The sequence below is a fragment of the Mercenaria mercenaria genome, chromosome 10 (assembly GCF_021730395.1).
Source record: "Mercenaria mercenaria strain notata chromosome 10, MADL_Memer_1, whole genome shotgun sequence".
NCBI lineage: Eukaryota > Metazoa > Mollusca > Bivalvia > Venerida > Veneridae > Mercenaria > Mercenaria mercenaria.
This window is the reverse complement of record NC_069370.1, coordinates 36,333,111-36,360,533: the sequence shown is the minus strand read 5'-3', so window position 1 is coordinate 36,360,533 and position 27,423 is coordinate 36,333,111. Positions and strand designations below refer to the sequence as shown.

The window sequence follows — 27,423 nt, the reverse complement described above, 5'->3', positions numbered from 1 at the left end:
ATGGAAGCCTCTACAATGAATACTAGACAACCCTTACAAAAGGGCAAAGCGTATCATTTTTCAACAATGCTTACTTGATAAATTCTTCCCCAAAAGTAGTATAGTAAAAAAGACAAAAATTGTTACAGTTCTTTTGTTTTATTAGAAAGATTATAAATTGCAGAAAAATGCTACTATGTCCGAATTATAAATGCCACAAATACACAAAGGTTAACACTTTCAGCTTGTGATATATATATGGGAAATACTTCAGCACATTCTGTAAACCAATATACAACCTTTCAACACTGCTGAGTTATTGTGGTAAAAATGGTTATAATGATCGTAAGAAAAATACAACTTGTATTCATGACTGAAAATGCAGTGCAAAGTATGTCTTGAAAATGGATCTTCTTGTGCAAGTAAAAACAATACATATTTAAAATGTATCAATGTACCGATGAAATAAACTTGAGAGCATAGTCATGACAGACCAGAGACCTTGAACTGAAATAAATCTCACAAGGTTGTATCGCAAGTTTCTAAACTTCTCATTGTGTTTAACCTATTTTGTTTTATTTAAACATTTACCTTGTTTCTATTATCACTCACAATGCAATAACTTTAAAAAGATTTTTCTGTATTGCATATATAGCTGTCTTTGAACTTTAAGCTTTGGAAACGTGAGTTTCAACTTTTTCTTTTTGTAAATAATACTTTTGAAACAAGTGTAACGAAATTTCATGTATCTTGTTTAAGCCGGTACATATATATTTATATATAGCAGGCGATATGGGTGGCATGGTTACATATAGGAAGAATTAGGCAGTAATAAAACAATGGGTTCAGAAAACATTCATTTTAAAGTCCCTAACTGACAAATTCAAGATTTGGAAGTTAAATCATTCTAGACAACAGTCAAAACAACCCAAACTATCCATAATGTATAATTAGAATCCAGCTATGAATTTTCTTTGAAAACTGTCCACATACTTTTGGAAATACAAGATTTTGACAAGTAAAAGAATTGGGAAAAACATTGAAATCTGAGTTAGGCAGTCTGCTTTATTTAAAAATTAACAGCATTTCAAAATACCATGATGTGTACAAACTGAAGCCTGAATGAATTATTACTGCACGAAATGTAAATACAAGTTTATTAAAAATATAATTTTATCTACAATAACAGAATAGTATAGATGGTTTTATTCCTTTATAAAGGAATATTGTTCAAACAAAATGTACACCAAAGAGTAAATGTAAAAATGTTTACATCAAGTAATAAACAATTTTAAATATTTCTACACCTTAAATTTTTACTTTGTACGATACAACATACATTATGTATATATAACTTAAACAACCTAAGTAATGTATAGCAATTAAAAAGTAAAAAAAAAAAATTTCAAATGTTTAAATGACCACTTAAAAATAAGAAATTTTAAGGAAGTGGTACCTTTACACTCTAGAGCAAATAAGTCTGTATTTCTCATGTATGCTTGATTATAATACAATAAAGCGTACATGAAAGAATGTTTGGTTTGTTTCATTAAGATCAAAATATTTTTCCCAGGGATTTTTCATAACTAGTCCTAAATTACTGGCTTTTGACTGCCAGAATTTTCCTATACAACTCTTTTGGGAAAAAGTATTTCAGGCCTTGGAAAGTAGATTTTCAGACTTCTAATTTTTTTTTTACTGAATTCAGGACCTGTGAACAGCAAGTTTTACATATAAATTCATAACGAAGAAAATCTTTTTGATTTTCATGTCTTCCCCAATACTCATTTCTGCTGGCATAGTTAATTTTCACTGTAGAATGTCCAGATATTTCACAGTTATATTTCAAAAATCCACTGAAAAAATACTTTTTTAATTTTTACTACCGATTTACAATTCTATATGCACATGTGGAAAGCAGCATATTACATAATACACGACAAAACTATAAATGCAATATAACAATTCATCTAATTTAAGCCAAATAAATAGAACGTATCAAATAGCGGATCCAACAATCCAATATAACCTTTATTGCTTTTCAAGCAACTATGTTGAACGGAGAATATAAAGTATTATAAACAACATATTTCAAAACGTTTCATATTCAATGTAAAGACTTCTATTCTTGTTTCACATTTCATAAAATCCAACTTTTGTGATACGAGTTTTACAAAAAAATATAATTATGTAGGCAAAAATAAATCTAAAAACAATATGATAGCTCCTTTTATATAGATATCTACATATACAGTCGCTTAAAAATCTATAAAAATGTCCAATACACCTTAAAATCACAACCCAACATAATATACTAGCATGAAAGCAGCTACTTGTCACTGAAAATCTAGCAAAAGAAATTCAATCAGTTTGTACAACTTAAACTATGTAGTTTATTAATTAGTTCAACTAATTATGTACAGTACAACCTCTGTTAAAAACACCTCTTAAAAGCAAACTTCTGTATAAAAAGACATACAACTGAACCTGTTTTTGCAGTTACCTGTATAAAGCAACCACTTGTCTTAAACAGCCAGTGAACTAATATCAAGAGCCTACTTTTTGTTCTAATTTAAAGTTTTCTTAAGCAATCACCTGCCTTAAGCAAAAGATTGTGTTTACCTTAAGAGGTTGCTCAATACAAGTTTGCCTGTATATTTTCTTTCCAATTAAGAACCATTCTTATTCACTTAAACATTTTCAGAGGAAACATCTCTGTACAGTGGACAGATTTTAGTCTTCCCATGTGTATGCTCTAGACAGTTTGTACTGAATTGTGAAGAAATTTAGAAACTTAACTTTAAACTGTACGTTTCTGTTGCTATCAACATACTAATTAATTAATACAACCAAAACATTCAAATAGTACCAGCCTGATAGAATAGGAAGTTAACACAAAACATAAAAAAAAATATCTAAAAATAAAGTAATATACTGCCTGAGTTTTACTAACTAATAAGCGTTATACGTAAATTCTAAAAAAAAAACCAAAAACAATTTGCCAAGGAAATATATACTTTTTTTTTATCAAAGGAGATTACCACGGGTAATTATGCATCAATGTAGACTGTTAGTACCTATGTACGAAATACACCAATAGAAAACTGCTTTATAACTACTTGTTAAATAATCAACGACTCCTTCCCTAAATGCCCCTAATGGAAACATTTTAAGTCGAAAAAATGTGTGATAGTTTAACATTTATGATTTATAAAGTTAAAAACATAAAAAATGTGCTATAGAATTTTTTCTTTGATGAAATGATTTGATGATGTGCTTTCAAGAACTATTTTGGCAACCAAGTGATGTCAATGCTGTTAAATATGGTTTCTCCCTTTACCATCTCTACAATGGGACACATTAATTTTTCTACTTTACTAAAGTATTATACAAAAATCACTACTTAAATATCTATTCTACAAAAGTTTTAATTTTTAATCAGTGTATTTCAGACTAACTGATTCTGACATTATTCTGATGTCAAATAAACAGGTATTTTCACTGCCTTCTTAAATTCTATTTCCAACTTTGAGCACTCGAGTGTGCCCAATACCCTCTGAAAAATCTACAAAACCAAATGGTGGGAAGCCTTTTAGCACTGAACAGTTTTCTTTTGTGTATTTCAGCTTCTCTCTGATTTTTGCAAGTAGTTCAACAATAAATGATTACATGATTGTGTATGTGCTTTATACAAATGAAATTCTCCATGGAATATTAAAACAATAAATGAGAATTGCACTTCTGTCCTGTATTACAACAGTTTCTAAACAGGTAACATACATTATATAATATAAACATATTGGTAAGCGAAGCATTGAAATCCTTTTTAAAAAAATCTTATTTTGTTATACAGGCAAGTTATTCAAGCTCGTCCTCAGAAATGTATGGGCTAGAAAATGACAAAATTATCGATTTCATCACAGCGGCTGCAGCTAGCGCTGCATATGGTTGCCATTCCTGTTTCTGCATCCCGTCGCTGTAGTCGGACATTCCTCTGATGAACATGAAACTTTCCTTCACGCTGCCTACAACCCCTTCCAGGACTTGGTCGAATTCTGAATCGAAGGAGTTGACATTGTATCTGCCTGCGAAATCTAGACGCAAGTCGTCGGCCTTGGAGAATCTTTTACCGGCACCGAAGACGCCGTAGTGTATCTTAGGCATACCTTGTCGTTCATCAATACCCTCGGGGTGATGTGGGTGCTGCATTTCTATAACATTTCCCTCACCAATCACCATTGTTAACCTGTATATAAATTTAGTGCAATCAAACAAAAATTCTAAGACAGTCTATCAGATTAATTTTGCCAAATGACGGTTTGACCCCTTACACCAATGAACTTTACTTGGTTATGTAATTAAATCTTTAGACTTTGCTTTCTAATTTGAGACCAACAGGGCATGAAACTTGCTTGAGGATTATACTCCAAACCCATGGAGTCCACAGGACAGAGAGTCAAAGACCTCTCCACTAGGCTACAGTTACGAGCCAAATTGAAGTTCAAGAAACTATCTATACCCTCAGACAATATATTTCCACCTTTCGTAAAACTGTCATATCTTAGAGCATTGAAATATGTAGTATCAAAATTACACAATGTTGTTACCTAAAACACAGCCCTACAAAATAACACCAACTCAAAAACTATTTGCCTTAGCATCGAAGTCCAGTAAGCTTACATAATTACTATATTTTTCTTTCTGTTTATCACTGATGCCCATGGAATATCAGAAATTTCAAAATTAATTTGTTCTTTATGAATCTACAACTGACAAAAATTTATTTCAAGTGAAATAGGAAGATAGGAAATTGTATTATCTTTCTAAATTTGTTATTTTTATGAATGCAGGTGAAATAGAAAATTCAAAGAAATGTTTCCAAAAATACGCGAAATTCTTTAAAGTCTAAAAGGGAAAATAGTTTTAATAGTGGATTTGGTACATAACTCTAGCCCTTATCATGCTGGATACGACTGATACTGCCTTTGCGACCAGTGTAGATCATAATCAGCCTGCACATCCATGCAGCCTGATCATGATCTGCACTGTTCGGCATTCAGTCAGTATCTTTTTGGTAAGCACCCCTTTTGACTGTTAATAGTACTGTCAAAGGTGAAAGATGGACAAGTTCATTATAGAAATTTAACAGGGCAAGGGCTAGAATGTAAGGCAAAAGGTATAAATCATTCAAAAGTTGTTAAATATACTGAATTAAATTACACTTACACTGCAAACTTTATGTAAATGACATGTTATATTACCTGTCAGTCTCGGGGGGTGGTCTGTTATAATCTGCTTCCTGTGTGGCCAGCAGTTCCAGCCCATCTCTGATGTACTTCCGCCAAGGTTCGAACTTCCTCATCAACCGCTGTTCTTTTATTGTATCAAGAACATTCTGTAGGAAGCCATCTCTAGGTCGGAACGCCTTAGTGTTGTACGTTATGGTTCCATCCTTCTCTTGTAAGATTTTGTCGCAGTAGTAATAAATATCGCCAGTTCTGGAGCAATCGGATATCATAACGTCACCGAGTCTCGGATGTTTGTAATAATCTGTGAAATGTGGGACACCACCGGCAACCCCAACAATAAATACATGTTCAATTTGCTGGAATGTTCCTGAAACAAAGAATTAACAAATCGATCAAACTTCCAAGACTTCACTGAACACTTCTGATACTTCTTGTATAAGCATGAATTGTATGTTGTTGTCAATGCCAGAATCTGTATATTGAGAGTTCATCGAATAATTTTTGTAAATAATTTTAAATAAAAGAGTTATGAGTTTTCCGTTCAGCCCTCGATTTGTGAGCTTTACCCCGAAGTTGCATTCTAAACATATGTGAAGGAGAAGAGATCTCCTGATAATATCAGGTTACTATGGGTTGGCAAGATGGGCATAACCATCTCTATGCATTTCAGCATCATTTCCTCATCTAGCAAACATTACAGTTACTCAGTTCATACCATGAAAAATATATGGTTTTTTTTTGCATAATTACACTTGAAACCAGATAAGAATCATTAAATCATTATACATACCTAAAAGTCTAGTAGTAGTGTTTCCAGATGAAATTTGTGCAGATCTATCATGTCCTATCATAGGAAGCTTGGTGGATACACATTTATGTTCTCCAATATATCCTATTGTGTATGCATTAGATTCACCTGAAACAAACAAATAAGAAATCTACTTGTCTATTACTAGCGTCTCCTGGCTTATACATTGGAAATGGAAAAAAATACGTCTTTCTCTTACTTTTGTAAATTTTTCATTGATAATCAACTGATTATAAACATCATATATCATTTGTTCTCCACGGAGAAGTTGTCAATGAAATATATACTTTTTTCATATCAAAGGAGACAAGTCGGTACCAGTACCAGGAAAAATGTTAACAGACTGCCTTTATTCAACTGAAAACCAGCAAACCCCCCCACCCCCACCCCATAAAAAACAAATAATATAAATTAGGATATGTTAACCTGTTAGCACTTTTGTCTACATGGTGCTCTCCCCTTATAGTAGAGACCTCCATCACTAGAAACATTTTAATCATGACTTCAATAAATTGCTGATTTCACCATTTGCTCATATAATTCAGTTGCAGAAACTGTTTTGAGTACTTTTCAGAAAGACTAATGTGGATAAAAATCCAAAATATAAAATTGACAATAACAAAATATTCAAAATGCTATGGTCATGTGACTTTTATGGTCATGTGGTATTTGTTTGTTTGTTTTGGGTTTAACGCCGTTTTTCAACAGTATTTCAGTCAAGTAACGGCGGGCAGTTAACCTAACCAGTATTCCTGGATTCTGTACCAGTACAAACCTGTTCTCCGCAAGTAACTGCCAACTTCCCCACATGAATCAAAGGTAGAGGACTAATGATTTCAGACACAATGTCGTTTATCAAATAGTCACAGAGAACATACGCCCCGCCCGAGGATCGAACTCGCGACCCCGAGATCCGTAGACCAACGCTCTACCTACTGAGCCAAGCGGGCGGGCATGTGGTATTTGTGGCAGCAGCAATTAATGCAGAGCTAGGGGAGACAATCACAGCCAACAGTTTGGGTAGGTAAATCTTTAATAGGGCATACCTGCAATTAACTAACAACTTTCTCACACGACCATTTTACTTAATACTCCTTAAACTGAACGACAAATACATCTAACTTGATTGAAAATTTGTACTCTTTAACAATTTCAAATGCTACTTAACTTACCTCCTGTTTTAAATTTAACGTATGTAGTTTTATTTTCCATCATTGCGTCTACGGCAAGTTTTTCACAGTAATTAGCTGTTATGATTGCTATTGTTGGTTGTTGATTGGCTGATACAGTCATCATCTGCTTAACTTCCTGCACCTCTGTTATACAATACAAAATACCAGTTTTTCTTAATGGTACTTGATAACATTTTGGATGTTTTACTTTGTTACATTCATTTGGAGTGTTTGATCTGTAAGTACATCTGATGGTGTAAATGCACAAATGAGTACTGCTTTAGGGGAGCACAATATGCTCAAAGCAGTCTTTTAAGTTTTAAAATTATACGTCAAATTCATAAATTACTGGTTGGAAACGATTTTCATACTAAAAGTAAACATACTTAATATTTGTAAAATGTGGACTGAAAGCATTTTAAGACACTTTCAAGACACTTTACACCATTTTTCAATTACTGTTTCTGAAGCATTAGATTACAGAGATACTTTGCACAAAATTAATGCATATGCCACTGAGCTCAATTTGCATATGTAAAATCCATGAAATCAAACTGACAGGCAGCTGTAGCCAACAAAACTAAATAACCGAGAATGCCAACCCTAACACTTAAAAGATGTTTCATAGAAATAAAATAATGCCAACTACAATGTATATGGAGGAAAACTGCACAAACCGGTTTTAATATCCAGTACATGTCTAACAAAACCTCCACTTTCCAGGGATCTGATAAGATCTTTTCTCTGTAGTTCTGCAAGCTGTTCCAGCACACAGGCTTCATCAGCGTCTACAATCCTGTAAATAACATCATCATGTTTCAAAACATCATCAAAAATATGAGGTCGCTAAGAGATGCATGTTATTTAGGTTTTCGAGCTATCCAAAAAAAAGAAAATATAGTTGAAAGTTTGGTACTGTGAAATCATTAATATTCGTGGGGGATTAATTTTCGTGGATTTTGTGGTCGAGTCAATCCACGAAATTTAATCCCAATGAACAAGTAAAATTCCCATTCATTTTATGTTCAAAAGTTGAAATCCACGAATTCATATCCCCACGAAATTGCCGTTTTGACCAAAACCACGAAATTTCATGCTCACGAAAATAAATGATTTTACAGTATCTTGAATTCCAAGGGATCAAGCATCTTACTTCGAGATAACCGAAATTCAACTTAAAATTATATTCTTTGCACGAGTTTTCAGGACGGGACTTGAAAATGTCTTTGAGATAGCTGGAATTTTGAGATAAGTGAGTTCGAGATATCCAGTTTCAACTGTATAAGCAAAACAGTTAGCAACCACAGGATTTTTCTAGGTGTTGGAGCTATTGATGCTTAAGCTGGCAGTGTTACACTGTACTAAAGAAAGAACAAGTGAATGAAGTATTGCCATGCAATACAAAGTCCCCTACTGGAAGGCGCCTAATTTTTTCTACTGCAGTATAACATAATGAACTGATATCTGTCAATGATGTATAAACAATATTGTACTACATATACAATATGTTATAACATTATAACAACACACTTGGATTAAAATGTGCATATATAAAAACCCACAGTTGTTTTCATATTGAATTTTTTTGGCTGATTATAAAAATGTTATCATGTAAGTTATTTATAGTAACAACAAAGGGAAATTAATTTAAAAAAAAAAAAAAAAAATAATAATAATAATATAAGTCCACAAGAAACTCTTTACCAGGTAGAGATAGGTCAAAATACACCTAAAAATTAGATGTAACATGCATGCTGTACCACAGAAAAGTGGTCTTGATTTTTCTCTACCGCCAGTAATAAAAAAGTTACAATAAAATCTATTTATAGTAACAACAAAGGGACGTAATTCTAAAAACAAGGGTGCCTCATGGTGGTGAACATTTGGTCCAAGTTACTTCAAAATCCCTCCATGCATGAAGAAGAAATGTTCCGTACAAAGTCATTCTTGAATTTGACCTTTGACCTCTAAATATGACCTTGACCTTAGACCTAGGGACCTGGTTCTCGCGCATGACATGTTGTCTCATCCAGGGGAATATTTGTGCCAACTGATATCTAAATCCTGCTTTGCATGACAAAGTTATAGACCGGACAGGAAAAAAATCCTCTTGACCTTTGATCTCAAAGTGTGACCTTGACCTTTAAGCTAAGGTACTGGGTGTTGCGCATGACACGTCGTCTCATCATGGGAAACATTTGTGCCAAGTAATATTAAAATCCCTTCATGGATGGCAGAGTTATGGACTGGACAGGAAAAAAACTCTGTTGACCTTTGACCCCCAATTGTGACCTTGACCTTTGGGCTAGGGGTCTGGGATTTGCGCATGACACGTCGTCTCATCATGGGGAACACTTCATGGGCTAAGTGATATTAAAATCCCTTAATGAATGTCAGAGTTATGGACCGGACACAAAACAGACCCTGTTCATGCTATGTTAACATTTGACTGCTAAGTGTGACCTTGACCTTTGAGCTAGGGGTCTGAAAGTTGTGCATGACACATCGTCTTATTATGAGGTACATTTGTGCCAAGTAATATTAAAATCCCTTCATAGATGGGAGAGTTATGGACCGGACAGGAAAAAAGCCCTGTTGACCTTTGACCTCCAATTGTGACCTTGACCTTTAAGCTAGGGGTCCAGGTTTTGCGCATGACACGTCATCTCCTCATGGGGAACATTTGTGCCAAGTAATATTGAAATCTCTTCATGGATGGGAGAGTTATGGACCGGACAGGAAAAAAGCCCTGTTGACCTTTGACCTCCAATTGTGACCTTGACCTTTGAGCTAGGGGTCCGGGATTTGCGCATGACACATCATCTGATCATGGGGAACATTTGTGCCAAGTCATACTAAAATCCCTTCAAGGATGGGAGAGTTGTTGACCGGAAAAAAGCCCTGTTGACCTTTGACCTCCTATTGTGACCTTGACCTTTGAGCTAGGGGCCCAGGTTTTGCGCATGACACGTCGTCTCATCATGGGGAACATTTGTGCCAAGTAATATTAAAATCCCTTCATGGATGACAGAGTTATGGACCGGACACGAAATTGCGGACGGACGGAATGACGGAATGACAGAATGACGGAAAGACGGAATGACGGAAAATAGCATTCCTATAGTTCCCAAAACTGGTTTTCAACCAGTAGGGGACTAATAAAATGCTAGTCAACAGGTGTCTGTCCAACTTAATTCAGTGCTAGGATTGAACAAGACAGTTTGAACCAGAAACACATCCTTTTTGGTTAAATTTGTTCCCAGAACACTCAGATGCAAACATAGAAAAATTCATCTGCGCAAAATCAATACAGAACAAGAAATTGCTTTTGTAAAAAAGCGCATGTCTCACCCAATGCAGTCCTATAGGCAAGAAGTCAATAGGGGTCAGGAGCGAAAGTCAAAGAGACACTGATGGTTGGCTGCAATAGGGATCATCTACTTGGCATGTCGAGTCATCCCGCTAAATTTCAACACTCTTGGCCTAGTGGTTCTCAAGTCACTGTTCAGGCTCCTGTGACCTTGACCTTTGATCAAGTGACCTCAAAATAAATAGGGGTCATCTACTCTGCATGTCCAATCATCCTATTAAGTTTCAACATTCTAGGTCAAGTGGTTCTAAAGTTATTTTCCAGAAATGATTTTACATGACCAGGCCCCTGTGACCTTGACCTTTTATAGACTGACCCAAAAATCTCTAAGGGTCATCTACTCTGCATGTTCAATCATCCTATGAAGTTTCAACATTCTGGGTCAAGTGGTACTCAAGTAATTGATCGGAAATTGTTTTCCATGTTCAGGCTCCTGAGACCTTGACCTTTAACAGAATGACCCCAAAATCCATAGGGGTCATCTACTCTGCATGTTCAATCATCCTATGAAGTTTCAACATTCTGGATCAAGAGGTTCTCAAGTTATTGATTGGAACTGGTTATCAATGTTCAGGCCCCTGTGACCTTGACCTTTAACAGAGTGACCCCAAAAACAATAGGGGTCATTTACTCTGCATGAACAATCATCCTATGAAGTTTCAGCACTCTGGGTCGAGAGGTCCCAAGTTACTGATTGGAAACGGTTTTCAATGTTCAGCCCCTGTGACCTTGACCTTTAACGGAGTGACCCCAAAATCGATAGGGGTCATCTACTGTGTGTGTACAATCATCCTATGAAGTTTCAACATTCTGGGTCAAGTGGTACTCAAGTTATTGATCGGAAATGGTTTTCAATGTTCAGGCCCCTGTAACCTTGACCTTTGATGGAGTGACCCCAAAATCAATAGGGGTCATCTACTCTTCATGACCAATCATCCTATGAAGTTTCAACATTCTGGGTCAAGTGGTACTCAAGTTATTGATCGGAAATGGTTTTCAATGTTCAGGCCCCTGTGACCTTGACCTTTGACGGAGTGACCCCAAAAACAATAGGGTTGGTCTACTCCAGCAGCCCTACAACCCTATGAAGTTTGAAAGTTCTAGGTCAAATGGTTCTCCAGTTATTGCTCGGAAATGAAGTGTGACGTACGGACGGACGGACGGACAGGGCAACAACATGTCTCCCCCAGAGAGGGGGAGACATAATTCCATCCAGTTTCTTTTTAGCTTTTTGTGGTTGTTATTCAGATATTTTTAAGAGAAAAAAAACTTTTCCTATGTTGGATGTACAAGTTTACATCGACTATAAATTAAGTTTGAAAAGAAAACAAGGTGTGACTAGAAGAAGAAAATCACATTATTACAACTACTGGCCTCCAGATCGTACGACAACAAAAGACGGAAAGATTTTAGGTACAAGGACTATAATTTGTTATGGAAACACATGAGAAATAGTTGTTTTACTAATTTTTACACTGAAAATTGAAAAGTGTTTGTAAAGCTTTACTTTAGGTAAACTGCCTTAATTATAATTACCTATATTTAATGCAATATACACATAGGCACCTTTTTTCTTAATTTGGCACTTTTAAGATAGTTCAGAAACAAAAACTCATATTCTAATGTTCATAATACGACTATACTTCCATTTTAAAGAAATAAAATATTTAGCCAAAATCTGGAGGTCAGTGCCTGTAAGTTATTATACCTGACAAGATCTTCAACAGAGAGAATGTTGGGATAGGCCGACTCCAAAACATGTAACAACTTCTCCCGTACAATTTCTTCCCACGGCCGAGGGTCATGTCTAGTAAGACCTGCAAAAGTAACCATTTAATTGGAATTATAATCAGGATTTTGACTTTATATTATACATAACAATTAGCAAATATGTTGCCAAATTGTAGCAATATACACAATTAAGTTAAATTTTTACATTTCAATAAATACCATTTACTCATATCTCTATACATCTCTTTCAACGTTTCCAAGTAAAGGCACACCATAGTTACTTGATCTAAACAACAGGACCAAAGTGGCCCAATGTCGCACGTCTGGTCCAATGTCACGCATCTGAAACTGACTATTTGACCTTGAATACATGTATGACACACTGAATCATGGTGGTAACAACTGTGTTTAATATAAAAGGTTTTTATGCTACAGATAATCAATCACTACAGATGCGGGCTCAGCCCCATCACAAAACTTCACATTAATTCTTTGGTTCAAGTGAGCTAAAGAAATCACATATATCAAGGTGGGACTTGAACTTATTTTACAATTTAATAGAAGTGGTTGTTAATACATTAAATTTGGCAAAGCCAAAACAAGGTTAAGAAGTAAGTACAGGTAGGTGTAGGACTACATAATTAATTTCAATGGAGAAGGGTTTAACATTCCAACAAATCAGAACAAAGCAATTTTGATACATTTTAGCCAAATACTAGAGATTGTACCTGAAATGATATTACTGTGAATATGAATTTGTAAATTTCAAAGTTTGAACATAATAATGAATGCGAAATTTACTTGTTTGTTGAGATTTAATTTAGCGGACAGACTCAACCACAAAAATTAGTCCCAAATAAAACAAGAGCTGTACATAAGACAGCACGCTCGACTTTTCTCAGTGCTTGACTCTGAATTAAAGCTTTGCCAGTAAAAGGGGCTTAACTCAATCAAATATATAATCAGAGTTATGTGGATTGTTTCTTCTGGTGTAGCCTTTGATAGTAAATAACTATTTTAAGTTTCAAGCCAAACGCTTTGACAGTAACAGAGATATCTGACTTAATAAAAAACTTTAACCAAAAAATTCTAAGTTAAAATAGCTTTGATAGTAACAGAGATATCTGACTTTATCAAAAACTTTAACCAAAGGTGACGGCGATGCTGGGGCGAGAGCAATAGCTCTACTTATTCTTCGAAAAGTCGAGCTAAAACATGATTTCATGTGGAGGAAGAACCCAGGTGCCTCTCCATGAATTATTTCATCACAGACAGGAACCTGGGTACAACCACTGACCTTCCTTAAGCCTGCTGGATGGCTTCCTCACATAAATAATTCAACACCCCAAGTAAGGCCAGAGCCGCAAGTGGCAAGCCACCTTAACCACTCGGCAACGCAGGCCCCTAATGATTTCACAGTCCTTTAGTTGGAAACTTTACATATACATATATCTTCGTCAAAAATTATGGATACTTTGCTCTACATTAAATATATTCTGAACGGATAAAAGGGAACGTCACCAATTATAAAGTTAAATTGTTTAAGTTGGGTGTGAATCTATTTATAGCAACTGTGGCATATAACATTATTTGTACCTATAACAGTATATCCTAATTCCCAATTTAATCACACATGCACCTTCAACTAACATTTACTTTCACATTTAATACTAATAAAACACATATTTTTATATCTTTATACTATTGAAACAGGTATTTTCTATTTGATCCTTTTTGTGCAAGAAATACTGACAGGAAGAAAAAACAAACAGAAACAAGAGTGCCAGACTGTCACAAAATACGCCCGTCATTGAACTTGGCCTAATTCAAGGGCTGTAATCCAAGAGTGCCTGGGGCGATTTGGCTGGTTATCGAACTTGGCTGAGATATTATGCCCACAAACATTGTCAGCAAGTTTGGTGAAGATCGGATGAAAACTATTTGACTTAGAGAGCAGACATGCATTTGGACGCCGATAGCCCGCCCGCCCGCCACGGGTGTTCATATAATATGCCCCGCTCTTTCAGAGACAGGCGTATAATAATATAACATTTAACAAAGCTGACAATTTAAACCTTAGTGCAACAATTTTTATTTCGACCTTAGTTTTCTCTAAAAAATATGATCTAAGCTTATAGGTAAACACAATTCAAACCAGTTAAATGCAATACAGTTATCATTAAGTAAGTATTTGTTGAATTCATGGATTTCAAATTTTGAATATAAAATGAATGAGAATGTTACTTGTTTGTTGGGATAAAATTTCGTGGATTGACCCAACCACGAAATCCACGAAAATCAGTCCCGAACGAATATTAATGATTTCACAGTAACCAAAATTCGACTTAAATTGATATTTTGTGCACATGCTTTTGGGATGGGACTTGAAAATGTTATTGAGATAGCCGGAATTTTGAGATAAGCAAGTTTGATGTACTAGCATATGAAGAAGTTTGGGCGAAGTATTTGACATCCCTTCAAACATGCATTCCTTTAAAGACTTGAACAAGAAGCTTCTTTCCACAAACAGCTGCTGCAAATGAATAAAGGACTATCTCTCTCACTTTGGAAACAAAGAACCTTAAGATTTTTTTCTTTGTGTGTATATATTTATATAATATATATATACATGTATGTATATATATACCTATCATTGGTGTCATCTATGAAAGTATACAAAAATGTCTAATGAGGATTACTACAGCACAAACTATTCTGACATATAACAATATAAAAATTCTGGAACTCTGCATTCTCATCCTATTTAAAAGAAATGTTCAATTTTACAAATGAAAACGATAACATAAATATTATAACAAACACCAACTAGATTCAATAAAACTAATTCATAGGAAATGTGAGTTTAACCAATTTTAATTAAAAATGAATCTAGCGAAAAAGCAAAGCAGTTTATGTTACTAAAATGTAAACTAAATTACTTGTCAATTAAACAATTTCATAGACTTCCATCAAATGTTACTAAAAATATATAATGCCATAGTAACTATATGGATTTTGCTCTTGTACCAAAATTAACTAACATATTATATAACCAGTAACCAATATTTCATGCAGTTTCAACTTTACAATGAACTGTTAATGATCTGAAAAACTTCTAGCTGACTAAGGCCAGTAAGGGCCAAGGACTATATAGTAATTTGTTACCACAACAAAAAAAGGAGGGACTGGGGGCAGATATTGAAATGTGTGTGATAATTGAGGTACAATCTCCAGCAGTTTTATAAGTACAAAGGTAACATTATCCAATAAACATTCAGGTAAACTGATCAAAATAGACTAGAAAATATTTACAAATGTTGGACATGTTTTTTGTTGTTTTTTCCCCCCTCAGATCTGCTGTTGAAGAGTTTCAGACCTCCAACTAATGACAAAAGCATTTTCAAAACGACAATAAAAGGAAATAAACATTTTAGCATTAAACTTCTGTTCTTGTCACTTTTTGGGGGTGTTTTAACAGGAGAGAAAATGGGTGTTAACAGAGAGATTCTCACGCACACCTTTTTATGTATGTGCATTCCGTGGCAAAGCGTTAACGTATTAGGGCCCCAAAATGGATAATTCAAAAGGAAATGATGCCAATGTGAAAAAAACCCACAAGAATAGCGTTAGTGTGTTAGTGCATGTTCATTTCGTGTTATCACATCTTCAGAATCCCTTCCGGGCTCGGGCACAAACCAATCACTTGGTATTCCACAGATGCTATAACGCGAAAAAAACATACTTTATTCCTACATTGAAATTATGCCTTTAATACAGAAAACCTTGGTAAAATAAAACTGCTGGGATACATTTAATATTAATAAATTACAACATCTGAAAATCTGAAACTAAAAATGGATTAGCCAATCACAACAGGTCTAACAAACTAGGAACAACTTTTTTAACCAACCACAACTGGTATAACAACTAGGAACAGTTTGTTGAGCCAATGAGAAACCAGGTAACAACCAAACATATACCAAATACTCACCCATTAATTCATCAGCAGTTAAACCCTTTCCTAGTGATAGCAAGGAGAAAAATAACAGAAAGCTAGAGAATTAATTGTTGCAAAAATGTCTTATGTAGATTATGTTACACTTGTTTTAAAACATTAAACTTTTACCACTTTTCACAGAATAGTTTATTGTTACCAGTATTAGTAAAAAGACATTTAATTTAAATAAACCGACTACAGCAAGAGAAATAATTAGATCTTCAGAAAATGTTCCATTAACTGTTACTATCAATATTAGTGTTTTTACTGATCTATTTTATATGAACGAGAGAGGCATTTGATAAATTCTAAAGCAATTTCAGAAGTTTGAGAGGAACTTGCAAAATGTTAAAATTACAATGTTACCATTTTCAAATGGACAAAGAGTAAGTATAAATATAAGATTCATATGCAGAAATTTGGAAATCACAGAAAATACAGTGCATATTTAAGCTTTTGTTTGTCAAAAATCACTACAATTCATCATTTTTTTTTTTTATATAAAACATACCTATCTCCTTTTAAATTTCTTATTTGCAAATGATACATTATTGTAATCCATTTAAATAACACTAAATAAGACTATGACAAAATCTTGTACTCTGAAGTTATTGCAGATCTCATTTTGAATCTTTTCTGTCACATTTTTGGACTAATTTAGTGCCATACCAACCATATTTCTTATAAAAGGGTGTGCACACTCTCCATACTGTGGTCTGCTAAGTTTCATGAAAAAAAAGGTATCTTGTACTTTACAAAGTTATTGCAGATCCCACTTAGTGTGACTGAGGGAAAGAGTGATGAACAGACAGATAGTGGGCAAACCATACGTCCCTATCTGGTTAAACACCAGTAGGTTTTATTTTCAGTTTTTGGAGGGGTTTACTTTCACACAGACATAAATTAGGTCATATTGTAACTCTGAACCAACTGTAGGAAACGTAACTCATGAAAAAATATCAGTACTTCATTTTGGTAAAGCAACTATATTCCCGACGTCAAAAGTAAAATGCAACACATTTAAAATGAAAAGCAACCATATTGCAAAATATCTAATTATTCAATGCAGTGAAAGAATTTCTAAATACGGCAAAAACTGATAAAGCTACGAATATATTAAATATCTCACAGAAATGGTAAAGATTTTGTTTCCATAGTTACGGAAAATACAAGAGTGGATCACAATTATTTAAAGCTATATTATCATCTCACTTCAGGTATTAATCCTTAAACCCAACAGATGAGACATCTAGACAGTATGTCTTTATTTTAACCTTTTGCATGCTAGATAAATTGTCGTCTGCTGGAAATGTCGTCTGCTAAAATTGTAAAGTTCATTCAATTTGCTCCAAAATTGGAAGAAATATTGTCAGAGTAGCAAACAGCTTGGAACCTGATCAGACGCCGATTTAATCGGCGTCTGATCTGGTTCCAAGCTGTTTGCAAAGGCTGTTAAATTCGCCTGCAGCAGGCTAAGGGTTAAATAATAATTTACTTACTTATTTCAATAAACCACTATATACTCAAACTAGATTTCTACTAGCTCCAAAGTTCTAAACTCAGAATATGTATACATGTACAACTAAATTTCTGAACATTCAACAGTGAAGCCATATGAATTTATATATACATGTGGAACAAAATGAAACTTGGCACAAGCGCTAAATGATCAGAACAGAAAAGATGGAAATGGCAGAAATTAAACATCCTAACGTTTTAAACAAACATGATATAAATATATATTGGAGTATAAGGTTTTTGGAACTCCATCACATTATTGTATAGGCATCGCTCATGCTTAACAGAATGTCTGGAAATATCATGGTAGATAACTAGAAATATATATTTACTGCAAGGTAGATAATAAAATCACCATACTTAAAGCATTCACATGAAAACCTACCATATCCGTTTTCCGCTATCGGAGAGTCTGATAAGTAATCGTACAATGTCGCATAGTAAGAATTATATTAAATATACAGGTTAAGAGAAATTACATTTAAATTTATTCATTACTAATTAAAATATTTAAATGTTTCAATATATTTGTTAGGCGCCTTTAAATTTCATGTGTAATTGTTTAATCAGATGGGTCATCAACAATAAGTGAAAGACAGCAAATAAGTATCACTGTGTCTATTTGATATCCATTCAAAACAATTTGGGTCAACTTTCTAACCACGTGTACTGTGAAATCAGAATTATTTGTGACAGATTTATTTCCTTTCTATTTGCTGGCTGTATCGTAAAAATAAATAATCATAAAAATGCCATTCTTGTTATAAATGGTCCTATATATTTTACAAGTTGACCAAATATTGTGAATACTCTATCTTGCAAGTATCAACAATTTTCATAACTAGTGAACATTTAGCCTTGCTAAAATAACTGACTTTACAGTTTTACAGTTTACAGAGATGACAGCATAACTATTTATTGAGATTTTCAAACGCAGTGTTTTTTTTTTTTTTTTTAAAAATACATACCTATTTTTTTTCATGTAAACATGTATAAATTTCATCTACGTAAGTATACAGCTACTTCAGCCAAAAGCAGAACAATTAAAATTTAAATATATTAAATTATAAATGTCTAAAACGTATTTCTGTAAAAAAAAATTAAATCAGAAATGCAAAGCTAAGTTCTGTAAATGATACCTGATAAACATCATACAAATTTTAAAGCTTTAATACCAAGACCAACTTTTTATATGAATATTAGTCTGACATAATGATTCCTATAAAATACCAAAAATGATAACAAGTCTTGGCTTATACATGTACTTAAATAGTACGTACCTGGACTATGTGGTGCAGATTCATCGTCAAGCAGCTCTATTTCGAGATTGATTTTACGTGCAAGACTGTATTCTGGTTTCTGCATTTGTTTCATACATTTCCGAATAAATCCTACGTAATCTGTATACAGGAAAACAATTCTGATATAACAATGTTTCATATATTACTTTACTAAATCCTAGATAATCTGTATAGAGGAAAACAACTTTGATATGAAGATATTTCATACATTTCTGAATAAATTCTACATAAACTGTATGAAGGAAAACAATTTCGATATGATTATATTTTATACATTTCTGAAAATCCTAAAATGTACAACAAAATCTGTATGGAGGAAAACAATTTTGATATGATGATGTTAAAGGTTCAGGGTTTTTTTTCGGCCGCTTTTATAGCCGTTATTCGGCTATATTCCCAATGCCAAAAAGTATGTATTTTTCCCAAAATGAGTGCAAAAGTTCCCAATCTACATTCTGAAAAAAAAATTAATCAAAATTGCACAAACATTGACCAAATTATGGACAATTTTGTAATGGAAGTATGTTAAAAGAGGTTGTACAATGTGAAACAAGTGTATGAGAAAGTGCTTAAACACATCTTTACTATATCCTATGGGACTAAATATTTCCCAATTCGAAACATTTACGCGTCAAAATTCCCAATTTTGGGGGTATAGGCTATGTTCCCAAATTAGCTAGAAAAAACCCTAAGGTTTCTTTTTTTGATAGGTTTAACGTTGAGCCGACAAAACTGTAAGTCATATGGCAACTTTCCAGCACTGATGGTGGAGGAAGATTCCAGGTGCCCCTCTGTTCATTATTTCATCACGGGTGGGCGCCTAGGTAGAACCATCGACCTTCCGTTAGCCTGGCAGCTTGATGGCTTCCTCATATGATGAGGTAAGTTCACAAGCCTACTGTGTGTCGATGTGTTTGGATGCAACACAGCCAAGAATGTCTCAGACATGTTTAATGCATCGCTTACTGAAATATTCTTTAAAAATACTTTGTACATTGTGAAGTGTCTGGTAAACTATCAATTTGGAAGTTTTAGACTTTTGAGTAGTTTTGTTTCACTCAAAGCCAGAAACAAACTGTGAAAATTACTTCACCAAATTTTTAAACAAGGAAAAACAAGAGCTGTCTCCATAGGATGACATATGCCCCCGATGGCACTTTGAATGAGTAGTTATGGCCGATGTTAGAGTTTAGGACCTTTGACCTACGGAGCTGGGTCTTGCGCGCGACACGTCGTCTTACTGTGCCACAAATTCATGCGTAGTTATTTTAAATCCATGCATTGAATGACAAAGATTTTGGACCGGACACGCCCATAAATTTCACTATCATGAAAAATGACCTTAAATCTAAGTGTGACCTTGACCTTTGAGCTACAGACCTGGGTCTTGCGCGCGACACGTCGTCTTACTGTGGTACACATTCATGCCAAGTTTTTTGAAATCCATCCATGGTTGACAAAGATATGGACGGACAGCCCATCAATGCACTATCCTTTAATGTTTAAGTGTACCTGACCCTTTGAGCTACGGACCTGGGTCTTTCGCGCGGACACGTCGTCTTACTGTGGTACACATTCATGCCAAGTTATTTGAAAAAACCCCTCCATCGATGACAAAGATATGGACCGGACACGCCCATCAATGCACTATCCTTTAATGTCTAAATGTGACCTTGACCTTTGAGCTACGGACCTGGGGCTTGCGCGCGACACGTCCCTCTTACTGTGGTAAACATTCATGCCAAGTTATTTGAAAATCCTTTGATGACAAATATATGGACGGACCGAAAATTGCGGACAGGGCTGACAGACCGACAGACTGACAGACCGACAGACGGTTCAAAAACTATATGCCTCCCTTCGGGGGCATAAAAAAAGGATCTTACCTTTAGGGAAGTTTTCTGGTTTAAGAAGTTCTCTAAAGAAGTTAAAGCCTGTGGTAACCTGGTCCAGATAATCAGCAGTGTCTACATACCAGAACTTCAGCTTGCGGCTCTCCTATACAAACAATGAAAATTCTAAGTCTCCAATACTGAAAAATTCATTTATGTTCGTGGGGGGGGTATTAATTTTCATGACTTTGTGAGTCTACTAAATAAAATCCCAACAAAACAGTAAAATTTCCATTCATTATCTTCTAAAGTTGATATATATGAATTTATGTCCCGTTAAATAGCTGTTTTGACCGATATCACCAAATTTTTGTCCCAATTAACAAAAACAAGAGGGCCATGAAGGCCCTGTATCGCTCACCTGACCTATTGACCTAAAGATCAACAAGATTAACATTCTGACCAAGTTTCATTAAGATATGGTCATAAATGTGGCCTCTAAAGTGTTAACTAGCTATTCATTTGATTTGACCCCGTGACCTAGTTTTTGACCCGACATGACCCAGATTCGAACCTGACCTAAAGATCATCAAGATTAACATTCTGACTAAGTTTCATGAAGATACAGTCATAAATGTGGCTTCTAGAGTGTTAACAAGCTTTTCCTTTGATATGACCTAGTGACCTAGTTTTTGACCCAATCTAACCCAGATTTAAACTTGACCTAAAGATCATCAAAATTAACATTCTGACCAAGTTTCATTAAGATATGGTCATAAATGTGGCCTCTACAGTGTTAACTAGCTTTTCCTTTGATTTGACCTGGGACCTAGTTTTTGACCCCACTAATCCCCGATTTGAACTTGAGCTATAGATCATCAAGATTAACTTTTTGACAAGTTTCATTAAGATAAGGTCATAAATGTGGCCTCTACAGTGTAAACTAGCTTTTCCTTTGATTTGACCTGGTGACCTAGTTTTTATCCACATGACCCAGATTCAAATTGGACCTTAAGATCCCTCAATATTAACATTCTGACCAAGTTTCAGAAGATACAGTCATAAATGCGGCCCTTACAGTGTTAAAAAAGATTTTCCCTTTTATTTGACCTGGTTTACCTAGTTTTTGACCCCCGATAACCCAATATCGAACATGTCCAAGATTTTATTAAGGGTAACATTCTGACAAGTTTTCATTAAGATCGGGCCAAATGTGACCTCTAGGTGTTAACAAGTTCTTCCTTTGATTTGACCTGGGGGACCTAGTTTTTGATCCAGATGACCCAATATCAAACTCGTCCAACTTTTATTGAGGGTAACACTCTGACCAAGTTTCATTAAGATTGGGCCAAAATTGTGACCTCTACAGTGTTACAAGCTTTTCCTTTGTTTGATCCGGGGACCTGTTTTTGACCCCAGATGACCCAATATCGAACTCGTCCAAGATTTTATTGAGGGTAACATTCTGACCAAGTTTCATAAAGATTGGGCCAAAATTGTGACTTCTAGAGTGTTAACAAGCTTTTCCTTTGATTTGACCTGGTGACCTAGTTTTGACCCCAGATGACCCAATATCGAACCGCCCAACATTTTATTGAGGGTAAAATTCTGACCAAGTTTCATTAAGATTGGGCCAAAAATGTGACCTCTAGAGTTTTTGCAGTCAAATTGTTGACGGGCGGACGGACGACGACGGCGACGGACACAGGGGCGATCACTAAAGCTCACCTTTGAGCACTTTGTGCTCAGGTGAGCTAAAAATTCTCATTCATTTTATCTTCAAAATTTGTAATCCACAAAATCAAATCCTCATAAAATAGCCGTTTTGACCAAAACCTCCAAATTTTGTGCCAACGAAACAAGAGCCGTCCGTAAGACAGCCAGTGCTCAACTATTCGAAATATTGTCCCAGAAGCAGGAAAATATTACTCTAAATGTTAAAATATCTATAGAGTTTCAAACCAGTATCTGCATTAGTTTAAGTTCAAAAGGGAACATAATTTGACCAAAATGAATGTCAGAGTTATGGGACTTGATGCAATCAACTTGTTTTATAACCCCGAAGGCACATGTGAAGTTTCAATTTAATATCTGCATTTGTTCTGCAGATAGTAACTTGCATGTAAAACTTTACCCAGGATTTTCTAAGTCCAAAAGGGGGCATAATTTGCCCAAAATACATGTCAGAGTTATGGGACTTGATGTTATCAACTTGTTTTACAACCCTGAAGCTACACATGAAATTTCAATTCAATATCTGCATTAGTTTTGGAGATAGTAACTTGCATGTAAAACTTTAACCAGGATTTTCCAAGTCCAAAAAGGGGCATAATTTGGCCAAAATGCAGGTCAGAGTTATGGGACTTGATGCTATTAACTAGTTTTATAACCCCGAAGACACATGTGAAGTTTCAATTCAATATTTGCATTAGTTTTGGAGATAGTAACTTGCATGTAAACTTTAACCAGGATTTTCTAAGTCCAAAAGGGGGCATAATTTGCTCAAAATACATGTCAGAGTTATGGGACTTGACCCAGTGAGGTTGGCAATTGACCTAGAAAAAGAAAAAATAAGTTTCAAAGCTATATGCCTTTAAATGATAGCCATATGTACTAGCATGCAAAACTTTAACCAAGGTGTGACGCCGACGCCAACGCCAGGTGAGTAGAATGGCTAGACTATTCTTTGAATAGTCGAGCTAATAAGATGATCTTACAGTAAGTTACAGTATCTAAATAACTCTTTACAAATATTAAGAATGTGACTTGTAAAATACAAAAGAATCCCTAAAACAATTAACCTATACATAATGTCATTACAATAAATAAGACATACCACAGCATGTTTTCCAGTTTTAGTATCTACAAGGAAACAGTTGAAGCCTAGCTGTACCTGTGGCTTCCCAAGATCTTCTTCATTTTCACCTACAACATACACAAAACTTAAAGCATTTTTAAAAGAACAATTTAAACAATTACCAAGACAGACTTTCTTGCTGTAGCAACCTATAGACATTCTTTTTGGCACTGTATGTTTTTCATTTCTCTAAGTAACTGCAGATATGAAGAAGAATATTAAATAACTTTTTTAAAGGATAGAATATTGGTCTGCATCATATTTCCCTGCATTTCCTGGGAACTCCCAGTATTTCCCGCTGCCCTGGGAAATACAAGTATCTCCCGCTTTAATACCAACCCTGCATTAAAAGGTATATTTTTCAATAATAATAATAAAATATCTAAATAGATCTTCCTGTAAGATTTTGAAGTCAGCTGAATTTTAACCTGTTATTTTGACTGGGTTGAACCAGTCAAATCAAAATTTTAGGATTAACTCCTGCATTTACTTGAAAAGTAGATATTAGTAAAAGTTACACTGTTACCTTGTGATGACTTGTTAATAACGAGACCCCTGTGTTCCCCACCACCAACATGATGCCTCTGTTCCAGTTCTCCGTTGCCAAAGTTCAGCTTCGATTTTCGCTCTATTCTGATATGAGTTGCCTTTCCCTTCTTCGTTGGGGTCATTATAACTTCTGAAGTGTTTACAAAAAAATGCTAGATAAAACAACAAAATAGCCCTTTATGACGATATGGATTTAAACATTCTTTTTTTCATTTGTATTTCAGAAACACAGCAGCAGCCTGCTCCATTTCTGGACTTTGTTCTTAATATGTTCTCCAGAAGTGGCAGACAGCTTCTTTACAATATACATGTAACATCGATCTTAGGTGATGGAAAGCGACTCTGAACATTGTGCATAGTGCATTGTGTTAAAGTTTTAACTTCTGAATTGACAGTCCTAAAGCTCCAGCTATTGAGTAAGCTGCTTCCATAGTAACACAAAGGGGAGGTTAAGTTTATAACAGGAAGGTGATGAAACAACATTTTTCTCTCAATATTGTTTACATGAAACTTGTCTCCACGGTAAGGTCTTCTGTGAAATCACTTATATTCACAGTGGACAATGGTTGCATCAATCAATAAAATTAACCCTTACCCAACTAAATTTCTATCATGAACTTGTCCATCTTTCAATTTGGACAGTACCATTAACTGTTAAAAGGGATACTTACCAAAAAGATACTGACCAAATGGCGAACAGTGCAGACCATGATCAGACTGCACAGATGTGCATGGAATTATGATCTACACTGGTAGAAAAGGCAGAATCAATCGTATCCAACATGATAAGGGTAAATCCTAATGAACAGATAAACTGCTATTCATTATATGTGTAAAAATTGAAATCCAATCCTTTAAAGAAATGCCTAGATGTCCTGACAGAACCAAAAAATTTCATGCAGACAAAATAAAATGATTTTAAAGTATTTATTAGGTACTTGTATCAGACCTATTTTCAATGATTTTGTTTCTGTGTCAAGACAGAAAATCAAATTACAGTGAACAAATTAAATGTTCACTTGATTTTATATTTGAAGTTTGTTTTAAACAATATTTATTTTCAAGCAGGTATACAGCAATCATATATTTACACAAAACAAGGATTGAGTAGAAAGCTAAGCTTATTTAGAAACTCGTTCCTTAAATATTTGAAGTTTGTAGACTGTGAAATATGCATCTGACAACTATATGATTATCATTCCTTGTCAATGGATGAAAAGTTTTAAGGTGGCATAAATAAGCCTTTCTGAAAATATTCACTGACTCTTGGGATCAGTCAGGTTTGACTGAAAGCATCCTTATTTGACCTACATACATGAACAAGTATTAATTAATATGTGGCTAAAGTACCAGTAATTACCAATCTACATCCAAAAACATGAGTGAGGAGTATCAAGAAAATGCCAGACTTTCCCCGAGGGACTAACATCATGTGGTTATTACTCTTTGATATTTCCTCTTGTCAGGCAATTCACAGTGTTTATAGAGGGCTGCTAAATTGTAACAGATACAATACTAATAAAGCATGCAAACATGTTCTTCTTAATTTTTCTTTTTATTACACGCTTTTCAGTGAATTATCAAAATGAGTGAAATATGTCGGGTACTGATATTTTTCAATGGTAAAAAAACAACTGAAAAATAGATAAATTTAGTCAAAACATTAAATAAAAACAAAATCCATTTTACATGTAAGATCAAAATTTAGTTCACTACAGTGAACACCTTAAGTTACATTTGCATTTGTGGCTAAATCACTTGAAAATATTGCATATTATGGTGTTCACTTGGTGAAATATATTTTGATCTACATGACTGTATCTTTTACAAGGTGTATATTATTTGCAATAGTGGTGTTTGTTTTTTTTACTTTTACTGGCCAATACACATTTCCCTCTAGCATCTTGCTGATTTCATGCTTCACAAATCTGATAAACATGATGCAGACAGTGAACATTTCCAATTTTACAATAAATACTCTGTTCTAATAAGATGAAAAACCTACTCACCCTCTTCATCAGCCATTTTGAATCCTGAAACGTCAAAACAAAAAGCATGTGTCAGCGCAAAAGTCCTATTATTATTACACTCCTACTATTATATATGAACTGTAGGAGTCATACGTAAGTTGCTAAAATAATAGTAAATACATATGTAAAATGCATTGCTTCTTTGAAACTCTGTACTGTGAGAAATAAACTGTTTAGTAATTTCTGTCCAGAACTATTTTCATTTGAATGACAAACAAAACTGTTTTCATTTAGATTATTTCCAATTTTCTAGGAAATCACTGGACAAAAGAAAAACCTTTAGACATATATTTTAGTAAAAAAAAAAAAAACAGAGACAGAGAGGATCTTTACTTGAAAGCATGCACTTTTTTTATCCACAATTTGCTTCAATTGCTCAAAAGTTGATTGTTTCTGCATAGTTTAGACAAATACTTCAAAAGCTTGTTTGAATGACAAAATGGATGTTATATATACTTCAAACAGACAATTTTCTACACAAATTTACAACAATAAGCATAAATTACCAGAAACAAAATGAACAGAAGTAGAAATGTCCAATTTTCCATAAAAACTTAACAAGAAATAAATACATTGTATTGCTTATGTATTATTGTATCTTTTATGTTTTTTAGATATACAATTCATGAAAATCTCATTAAATCGAGGGTTCAACGCAATAAGGGCGTAACTACATTTTTGAAAACTTTACAAGAGAAGAAAAAAACTACGTTGTTTTCTTCTCTGTTCAGTCACATACAAATTTACCAAAGTTTTTCACTTAATATTAGACATGTTATATGAAACAATAAACAACATGAATGAAATTTGACAAAATAACAGTATATTTTAAAACATTTGACTTAAGCCCTTATTGCATGATTTTTCATGTAAATCTGGAGAAATTTTATATGCAAGATGGGCGTAAGTGGACTTACGCCTTTATTGCAGGATATTTTCTGTTGAAGTTGGTAAAATTTTGTCATGCAACAAGGTAGTATGTACAAAAAAGTAAATACAACTAAAGCATACTAGTACTTTTATACTCATT

At 34.4% G+C, this 27,423-nt stretch overlaps 1 protein-coding gene across 5 annotated transcripts in view; it reads right to left on the bottom strand.

Moving 5' to 3' along the window:
* Window positions 1-119: 119 nt before the first annotated feature.
* The window catches only part of LOC123559375 (uncharacterized), a 44,746-nt gene continuing 17,442 nt past the window's right edge, over window positions 120-27,423 (bottom strand). The window contains exons 2-14 of one of the 5 annotated variants that reach the window (XM_045351108.2): window positions 26,373-26,396; window positions 24,341-24,493; window positions 23,794-23,882; window positions 21,012-21,123; window positions 19,105-19,224; window positions 18,210-18,236; window positions 16,301-16,330; window positions 12,287-12,395; window positions 7,886-8,004; window positions 7,209-7,352; window positions 6,019-6,144; window positions 5,241-5,595; window positions 120-4,225 (exon numbers count right to left, since the gene is read on the bottom strand). In XM_045351108.2, the coding sequence (XP_045207043.1) occupies window positions 3,838-4,225; window positions 5,241-5,595; window positions 6,019-6,144; window positions 7,209-7,352; window positions 7,886-8,004; window positions 12,287-12,395; window positions 16,301-16,330; window positions 18,210-18,236; window positions 19,105-19,224; window positions 21,012-21,123; window positions 23,794-23,882; window positions 24,341-24,493; window positions 26,373-26,388 (1,788 nt within the window). In that variant the 5' untranslated portion in view covers window positions 26,389-26,396 and the 3' untranslated portion in view covers window positions 120-3,837. Of the gene's footprint in view, window positions 4,226-5,240; window positions 5,596-6,018; window positions 6,145-7,208; window positions 7,353-7,885; window positions 8,005-12,286; window positions 12,396-16,300; window positions 16,331-18,209; window positions 18,237-19,104; window positions 19,225-21,011; window positions 21,124-23,793; window positions 23,883-24,340; window positions 24,494-26,372; window positions 26,397-27,423 lie in introns of those variants that run through there. The other 4 variants (XM_053552766.1, XM_053552768.1, XM_053552767.1 and 1 more) reach the window with 4 other exon arrangements.